Raw genomic sequence first — 9,911 nt, 5'->3', positions numbered from 1 at the left:
GCGGCGGGGGGGGCGGAGCGGCGGGGGGGCGGAGCGGCGGGGGGGGCGGAGCGGCGGGGGGGGCGCGGAGCGCCGGGGGGGGGCGGAGCGGCGGGGGGGCGGAGCGGCGGGGGGGGCGGAGCGGCGGGGGGGCGGAGCGGCGGGGGGGCGGAGCGCCGGGGGGGCGGAGCGCCGGGGGGGCGGAGCGCCGGGGGGCGGAGCGCCGGGGGGCGGAGCGCCGAGGGGCGGAGCGTGACCCGGCGGTCACGTGGGCAGGGTCTCTAAACGGTCGCTCTTCCTAGACTGGCGAACCTAGCGCTCTTGGGACTCAGCCTCCCTGACGACATGGCCTTTTGGGGCGCGTGCAAGAGCTGCTTGGCGCCAGGCCTGCTGCAGCACCAACTGGCCATCGTCACGGGAGGGGCCACGGGTATCGGAAAGGCCATCACGGCGGAGCTGCTGCACCTGGGTACGCGAGCGGGCCCTCTGGGTCAGGCTACTTAAGATCAAGAGGTCGGCAGAGACACACACTAGCCTAAGGGGGTTTCCGGAGCCAGCAGGTACTCGGCAGGGCTGGGAGAGGTGGACCGGCCAAGCCAAGAGGCTGTACCTGTAGGCGACATTGAAACCGCGGGGGGAAAGGGAAGAGTTCTGTCTAAGAGATGCTGCAGAAGCGTTGAAGGATGAAACCACTCTTTGTGAACTGAAAGGAGGAGTTAGAATCAAAGATAACGTGGTCGAGGTAGGAAACAAGGAGACCTGTGGAAACGTGCTGTGGAATTCTTTATAGATGTGTTTAAAATGAACCCGTCGTATGGATTACCGAATGAGGAAACGCGGGAAGACTTTTCATATTTTTCTCTTTATCATTGGTTTATTTAATGATATCGTCATTGCCATTTCTGTTTCTGATTTTATTAACTTACTTTTCTCCTCATTATGGGTTGGACTTACCTGCTTCTTTGCATTACTGCTGAACATTTTAATTTTACCTTGTTGGATGCTGATTATTTCTATATTCATTTAACTATTCTTGAGCTTTGGGGCGCCTGGGTGGCTCAGTGGGTTAAGCTGCTGCTTTCCACTCAGGTCATGATCTCAGGGTCCTGGGATCGAGTCCCACATCGAGGTAGCATGGCACAGTGATCTCAGAGAGTGGAAACAAACAATGTGAAGCCCTGTGATCATTCCAGCTTGCTGCCTGGAGAGAGTGTCCCAGGTGCAGCCCAGGGAGGAGGAAGAGGAACCATTTAGATTCCAGGACGAGAGGAAGTTGGGAGTCAAGGGAGGCCAAGAAGGCACTGGAAATAGTGTTTCAAACAGGCAAAACCTTATTTGAAAAGAAATGGGTAAGATACTCAGAAGGGTATGGCCTGAGTGGTGAAACAAAATTACCCTAGATTAACTAGATTAAAGAATATTCAGGTCAATACTTAACATATAACAAGTCTCTCTTAAAGTATGAAACTGTTGCCAAAGAACCTAACAGCAGCAATAACAACTTTGGAATGCAGTTAACATGAACAGAGCTCAAGAATATTTATTTATTTATTTTTAAAAAAGATTTTATATATTTATTTGACAGACAGAGATCACAAGTAGGCAGAGAGGAAGACAGAGAGAGAGAGGGAAGCAGACTCCCTGCTGAGCAGAGAGCCTGATGCGGGGCTCGATCCCAGGACCCTGGGTTCATGACCTGAGCTGAAGGCAGAGGCTTTAACCCACTGAGCCACGCAGGCACCCCCTGATTCACCATTCTTAAATGGGTACACATGAAAGAACTTCTGAACTTTTTTTTTCTTAATTTAGACAACCTGTGAAAGCATATTTATCAACGAAAGCATATTTACTATGTCTTGACTATTTTCTTTTCAGGGTGTAATGTGGTCATTGCATCTCGTAACTTTGATCGATTAAAATCTGTTGCAAGAGAACTGAAAACCAGCCTGCCCCCCAACAACCAGGCTCAGGTCACTCCCATAAAATGCAACATCCGCAATGAAGAGGAGGTAATGCAAATATGTCTATATCCTTTATTCATTCATTTTATTTACAGTGGTGGTCCCTAAAACTAGTGCTTCAGATGTTCCTGTGGTAGAGGTCTTAGATGACGTTAACTAGAAGCAGAAGCTGTAAAAGAGATTCTTTCTCTAATGATGTACTGAGTGTTACCTCCTGGGGGAGGAGAGGAAAGAAACAATCTTTAAGGAAGCTAAACAAGGATGTGGGCTCAGCGAGATTGCTTTTTGTCTTTTGCCCTTTAAGTCATTTCTTTATTTTTGTTTAATATCTTATTTTTAAGTGATCAGTCATTTCTGCACCCAACGTGGGGCTCAAACTCACAGCCCCAAGATCAAGAGTCACATGCTGTACCAACTGAGCCAGACAGGTGCCCCTTTTATGTAATTTCTTAATGTGAATTTTAACTGGATTTCGGCTACTGGTCCTGATACCATTTACTGCGACGACAGACTGCAAGTTCTTCTCCCAGAGTAAGCTCTCAGTCCAACTAGCAAGTGAAGTTGTTAACCAGTTTACTTTCAACATTTTTCTTTAGGTGCAGAATTTGGTCAAATCCACCTTAGATGTTTATGGTAAGATCAATTTTTTGGTAAACAATGGAGGAGGCCAGTTCACATCTCCTACAGAACACATCAGTGCAAAGGGATGGCATGCTGTGATTGAGACCAACCTGACGGGCACCTTCTACATGTGCAAAGCAGGTGAGTATGATCAATAACCCAAAAAGGCAAGGTGTCTTTATTTAAAGATCATAGAGAATCTTTTTTTTTCCTTTAAAGATTTTATTTATTTATCAGAGAAAGAGAGAGAGCATGCACATATTTTTTTGTTTTTTAAAGATATTATTTTTTTGACAGAGAGCAAGAGAGCACCAGCCGGGGGAGCACAAGCAGAGGGAGAAGCAGGCTCCCCGCTGAGCAGCTATCCTGCCACGGAGCTTGTTCCTAGGACCTTGAGATCATAACCCGAGCTGAAGGGAGACACTTAACCGACTGAGCCACCCAGGCACCCCCCTTTTATTCTTTCAGATGAGTTTTATATTCAGGATTTTTCCTCAAAACTCCTAGTGGGGAATTTGACTGGAATTGTGTTCAACCTGTCAATAATTTGACAGTATGTTGGTGCATCTTTCTATTAATGGGTTCTTATTTTATATTTTTTGGCAAAGGTCTGTGGTTTTGGTCATGTAAATCTTTTTTAAGTAAGCTCCATGCTGGGCATGGAGCCCAACACAGGGCTTGAACTCATGACCCTGAGATCAACACCCGAACCAAAACCAAAAGTCAGTTGCTTAACTGACTGGGCCACCCAGGAGCACCTCTCCTATTTTTTACCAAGGCAAAGGACTGTGGTTTTTGTCACGTAAATCTTTTTTTTTTTTTTTTAATATTTTATTTATTTGACAGAGAGAAATCACAACTGGACAGAGAGGCAGGCAGAGAGTGAGGAGGAAGCAGGCTCCATGCGGAGCAGAGAGCCTGATGCGGGGCTTGATCCCAGGACCCTGGGGCTTTAACCCACTGAGCCACCCAGGTGCCCCGTCACGTAAATCTTTTTTAAGTAATCTCCATGCTGGGCATGGAGCCCAACACAGGGCTTGAACTCATGACCCTGAGATCAACACCTGAACCAAAACCAAAAGTCAGGTGCTTAACTGACTGGGCCACCCAGGAGCCCCTCTCCTATTTTTTACTAAGGTTATACCTAGATATTTTGGATGACTCCTTCTAAGGATTTTTCTTTTTTAAGATTTTTAAAAATATTTTATTTATTTAATTGAGATTGACAGAAAGAGCACGAGCAGAGGGAGGGACAGAAGGAGATGGAGAAGCAGACTCCCCGATGAGCAGGGTGCCTGATGCATGGCTTGACCCCAGGATCCTGAGATTGTGACCTGAGCTGAAAGCAGATGCTTGACTGACTGAGCCACCTGGGCACTCCGACGCCTGCTGTTTTGAATGGGCTCTTTTCCCAATTATTTTCAGCTGGATAATTGTGGGTTTATGGAAGAAATACTTTTGAAGTTCATCTCGTGGTTTTATCTAGTAATTTGTAGTTTATCTAACAGTTTTTGAGATTAGTCTTTCAGGTGTTTTAGCTACACAATCATGTTGTCTAAAAATAAATAATGTATTTCATTGACTGAAAGATACAGTCAATGTATCTTTGGTGAAATGCACCATCATTTTCTGTACTACTGAGAAAGTACAAACAGTGTTATTTGTATCCTAAGAAGCCACCAACTGTAAAACATATCCCAGTTTCAACAATTTCAAAATAATATGAAAGAATTGTCTTAGAGTCCAAAAATACCATATTTTATGTCTTCTTTTCTGGGGGATTCACCTCCTTTTTCTGTCATGTAGTATGAATTGGGAAGAATTCCACTGGAAAGCTTTAGGTAATGATGGGAACCCATTCTTATTTTTGTCTAAGCTCTTAGTAGGAATGGGTCTTTCTTTGTTCTCTGGCCTTTATATTCTAAAAATTAGATGTCTACTGAAGTGAGTCTTGAGGGTACACATCTGACGTTGTCTTCATTTGTATGAATAGAGTTGAAGGCTGAATATCAAATGGGGCTTCAAAAAAGGATAAGGAATGAGGGACGCCTGATGGCTTCGTCAGTTGAGGGTCTGACTCTTGATTTCAGCTCAAGTCGTGAGCTCTCACAAGATCGAGGCTTGTGTAGGGTTCTACGCTGGTTGTAGAACCTACTTAAGATTCTCTCTTCTTCTCCCTCCACCGCCCCCCCAACCCCTCTCCCACTCTCCCCCCTAAAAAAAACACCAAAATTGAAAAGAAAATACTTAAGGAATTAACAAAAGAAGAATAAGACTTGTATCTAAAAATGACAAAACATTGCTAACAGAAATGAATGATCAGAATAAATGGAAAAACATTCAAAATTTATGAATTGGAAGACTTGATACGGTTAAGATGGTAGTTCTTCCCGAATTGGTATGTAGGTTCAACACAGTCCCTATTACTTTTGCAGAAAATGACAAGCAGATCCTAAAATACATGCGGAAGTGCAAAGGACTCAGAGTAGCCACAACAGTTTTGCAAACCAGGAAAGTTGGAGGACTTATACTTCTTGATTTCAAGATAATGTGGTACTGGCATAAGGACAGATGAATAGATATTTTGGACAAATTTGAAAGTCTAGAAATAAACCCTTATAGTTGTGATCAATCCCTTATATTTATGATTTTTGCCAAGGAGGCCAAGGAAATTCTATGGGGAAGTGATTGTCTTTTCAGCAGATGGTCCTGGACAATTGGATATCCACATACAAGAGGACCCTTCCCTCATAGCATAAGTAAAAGTTAACCAAAAGTACAAAATGGACCCTAGACCTTAATGCAAATAGTAAAATTGCATAACTTTTGGAAACAAATAAAGGACAAAATCTTTATGACCTTGACTTAGGCAGAGTCCTGAGATACACCATCTAGAATACCATGTATAAATTAAAAAGTTGATAAACTTGACCTAATCAAATTTAAATATGTTTGCACTTCAAAAGACAACATTAAGAAAATGAAAAGATAAGCCAGACTGAGGGACATCACATATCTGATAAAGGACTTGTATCCAGAACATAGAAAGAGCTCTTATAATTTAGTGTTAAGAAAACAAACCCAGGGGCGCCTGGGTGGCTCAGTGGGTTAAGGCCTCTGCCTTCAGCTCAGGTCATGATCCTAGGATCCTGGGATCGAGCCCCGCATCAGGCTTTCTGCTCAGCAGGAAGCCTGCTTCCCTTCCTTCTCTCTGCCTCTCTGCCTACCTGTGATCTCTGTCTGTCAAATAAATAAATAAAATCTTAAAAAAAAAACAAACAACAAACCCATTAAAAAATGAGCAAAATATTTGAATAGATATTTTACCAAAGAAGATAAATGAACGGCTGATAAGTACATCCAAAGATTGTCAGCACCATTAGTCATCGGGACATCAGATCAAGACCTCGGTGAAGTATCACTTCATACCCACTAGAATGGTTATAATAGAAAAAAATTAGGCAATAATAGCATGGAGAAACTGCAACCCTCATGCATATCTGGTAGAAATGTAAAATAGTGGAGACACCAGAAAATAGTTTGGCAGTTACTTAAAAAGTTAAACATACAGTTACCATATGACCCAGCAGTTCCATTCCTAAGCATTTACCCAAGAGAAATGAAAACATAGGTCCACCCAACAGTTTGTATTCTTCATCACCCACCAGTGGAAAGAATTCAAATGTTCATCCTCTGGTGAATAGACAAATGAAATATGGTCTGTCTATTCACTGGAATACGATTCGGCAATAAAAATTAACTATTGATACCGTTACCTTGTGGATGAACCTTACAGATATTATTCTAAGTAAAAGAAGCCAGACACAAAAGACCACATATGGTGTGATTGCATTTATGGGAAATGTCCAGAAAAGACAAGTTTATGTAAATGGAAAATAGATGAGGGTTTGTGTGGGGATGGCTTGGGCTGCAGATGGGCACAAAGCAGTGTTTTGGGGGTGATGGAATGTTCTAAAACTGGATTGTGATGGTGGTTGCATGACTTGTTGTATATTTATTGAAAATCATTAAATTGTACACATAAGTGGATGAGTTTCCGGATATATAAATTATATTCAATCAGGCTTTAAAAAAAAAGGAATTGTAAATTTAAAAGAATTTAAAGATTTTATTTATTTTTTTGGCAGGAAAGAGAGATCACAAGTAGGCAGAGAGGCAGGCAGAGAGAAGGGGTAGTAGGTTCCCTGCTGAGCAGAGAGCCTGAGACAGGGCTGAGCCAAAGGCAGAGCTTAACCCACTGAACCACCCAGGTACCCTGAAATTAAAAATTTTTAAATAACAAGCAAGATGGTGGGACAGTGAGTGAGAACAGAGTCAGGACGCTATTTCATATGATTGTCATTGGCTGTTTCCTGCAGTTTACAACTCCTGGATGAAAGAGCATGGAGGATCTATTGTCAACATTACGATGCTTATTAGAAACGGATTTCCAGGATTTGTGTAAGCATACTTAATATATATATACATTTTTTTCCCTATGTCTTTGGATTTTGTCCTCTGAATGGGGGGAGTGGGGTGAGAAAATTTCATAAGTCACAATCCTGAATCCTGTAATGAGTTTCAGTCTCAATACTTAACATTGCCCTTTATTTGAACTTCAAAAATGTACTTGCAAAACATTCCTATGCATATTAGACTTACCAGATTTACCAAGAAAATAGAAACAGGAGGCCCCATTAAATTTTATATTATGTCTATCCCAAATATTGCATGGGGCATGTTTATGCTAAAATATTTTGTTGTTTATCTGAAATTCAATTAACTGATTGTCCTCTATTTTATCCAGTAACCCTAATCCAGATGTCACTAAACTGGTCATCGATGTCTGAAGAGATTTTTTTTTGTTAACATGTAGGAATGAAACAAATTTAGATTAATTTAGATTTGAATACTGTGAATATGTATCTTCAATTTTAGACAGTACTGCTAAATTGTTATTCCGTAATGGAGTTTGACATGTTTGACTCTTACTCTGATTTTGGTAAATCTTTATGTTGGAAATAGATTAAAAAAAAAAAGTCAATCAGTGGAGTAACTTAGCCTCCTGGCTCAGTAGAGTCTTAATAATCTAAAAGGGCATCCACATAGAACAAAGAGAAAAACAGTGTGCCAGGAAGCTACTTGAAAACCACACGTTTAGCAGTTAAAATATCTGGTTTACAAAAAATTCATTTTGTATTTCTTTATATCTGTTTCATTTTGATTTCTTTTGTATCTTTTATAAGTTCTGATTCCTTCCATTTTTTAATTAAAATTTTTAAAGATTTTTCCAACATAGAATATTTCTTTTTATGAAATAGACCTAGCCTAGTGTTATAAAAACAAAGCATGCTAGTTTTTACATATGTATAAAACTGCATAAGGTACAAAGTTGAGTGCTCTGTACCCTCTCATTCCAGAGATAGCCTGTTAACCAAGTAAGACAGTGACCTGACTTCCTTTATTATTAATATGTAATCTGGAATGTGCAGGGCGATATGAATATGAATATCCTGTTTGCCATTGTGATTTTTGTAACCATTGTTGATTCTTACCTGAATCGCTTACTATATTAAGATTCAGAAGATGGGGGCACCTGGGTGGCTCAGTGGATTAAGCCGCTGCCTTCGGCTCAGGTCATGATCTCAGGGTCCTGGGATCGAGCCCCGCATCGGGCTCTCTGCTCCGCAGGGAGCCTGCTTCCTCCTCTCTCTCTGCCTGCCTCTCTACCTACTTGTGATCTCTCTCTCTGTCAAATAAATAAATAAAATCTTAAAAAAAAAAAAAGATTCGGAAGATGTTGATTTTTCTGATTTCATAATTGCTTCTGTATTTATTAGCTGATATTCTTCTGTAAAATGACTTTTCTGCAACAGCCATTCCTCTTTCTCTCTGTACTTATTATTATTATTATTCAATTTTTGGTAGACCACTATTAGGGACTTACAGATTTCTTTTCAAATTCCTTTATTCAAATGCACGTACTATCTCAAACTTAGTAGAAATTTATATTGCTTCTACATTTTGCATTATAAATAATTCTGCAGTGACTAACACTGTACATGCTTGTTTCATATTTGTGGAATTGTATCTTCAGGATATATCTTGGAAGTTGGATTGCTGGGTGAAGGTGAAGGGTACATGCATACAAAATTTTAGGTATTTCTAGCCAACAAAGTATGAGAGTACATGTTCCCCAGAGCCTGACGGAAAATGTGTGTTCTCAACTTCTGGACAGTTCTCATGGTCAAGAAATGGTATTCTCTGTGGAGCATCTTCTGAGTTGTTGAAAGGCTATCTGGTGGGGCGCCTGGGTGGCTCAGTGGGTTAAGCCTCTGCCTTCGGCTTGGGTCATGATCTCAGGGTCCTGGGATCAAGCCCCGTGTCGGGCTCTCTGCTCAGCTGGGAGCCTGCTCCCTACTCCCCCACCTGCCTCTCTGTCTACTTGTTACCTCTGCCTGTCAAATAAATAAATAAAATCTTAAAAAAAAAAAAAAGCCATCTGGAAATCTTGTGTGTATGTTTGAGTCATATTGCTGTCTTAGCACATTTTTCTTAATACTGTCTAGGGCTAGTCTATTTTCTATTAAATCTTTGCAGGGGAGTTTAGTCTGAGCTGCTGATTTTTTTTTAATTACAAAAAATTTTTTTTTTATTTTTTAAAGATTTTTTTTATTTATTTGATAGATAGAGGTCACGAGTAGGCAGAGAGGCAGGCAGAGAGAGAGGAGGAAGCAGGCTCCCCACTGAGCAGAGAGCCTGATGTGGGGCTCGATCCCAGGACCCTGAGACCATGATCTGAGCCAAAGGAGAGGCTTTAACCCACCGAGCCACCCAGGTACCCCTTAATTTTAATTAATAAATAATTGTGAGGGCAAAAGATAGGTCAAAAGAGCAACTCATGGCTCCCATGGACAGTTTGTAACTCAAATGCCCATCAGTGGGTGAATGACTAAACACACTGTGGTATATCTGTATAACAGACTACTAGTTGGAAAGAAGAGGTGATGAACTATTAACTCATGCAACAACATGGATGAATCTCAAAATAATTATTCCTTTTTTAAAAATTATGTTGTCTTAATCACCATAAAGTACATCATTAGTTTTGATATAGTGTTCCATGTTTTTGTATAACATTTACTGTTTTTGTATAACAGCCAGTACTCATTGTAATATGTGCCCTCCTTAATGCCCATCACTGGGCTAACCCATCCCCCTGCTCCCCTCCCCTCTAAAACCTTAGTTTGTTTCCCGGAGTCCATAGTCTCTCACGGTTTGCTTACCCCTCTGATTTTCCCCCCTTCATTTTTTCCTTCCTTCTCCTAATGACTTCCATGCTATTCCTTA

The 9,911-nt window shown here is 41.3% G+C and overlaps 1 protein-coding gene across 2 annotated transcripts in view; it reads left to right on the top strand.

Annotated features, from left to right (window-relative positions):
- The first annotated feature begins 244 nt into the window (after positions 1-244).
- The window catches only part of LOC123950858 (peroxisomal trans-2-enoyl-CoA reductase-like), a 28,315-nt gene continuing 18,648 nt past the window's right edge, over positions 245-9,911 (top strand). For both annotated transcript variants that reach the window (XM_046019326.1, XM_046019327.1), the window contains exons 1-4: positions 245-448; positions 1,855-1,988; positions 2,537-2,702; positions 6,941-7,022. In XM_046019326.1, the coding sequence (XP_045875282.1) occupies positions 325-448; positions 1,855-1,988; positions 2,537-2,702; positions 6,941-7,022 (506 nt within the window). In that variant the 5' untranslated portion in view covers positions 245-324. The remainder of the gene's footprint in view (positions 449-1,854; positions 1,989-2,536; positions 2,703-6,940; positions 7,023-9,911) is intronic.

This window comes from Meles meles, chromosome 9, assembly GCF_922984935.1.
Source record: "Meles meles chromosome 9, mMelMel3.1 paternal haplotype, whole genome shotgun sequence".
Classification (NCBI taxonomy): domain Eukaryota; kingdom Metazoa; phylum Chordata; class Mammalia; order Carnivora; family Mustelidae; genus Meles; species Meles meles.
The sequence above is the reverse complement of the archived record's forward strand: the minus strand, read 5'-3'. Positions and strand labels throughout refer to the sequence as shown.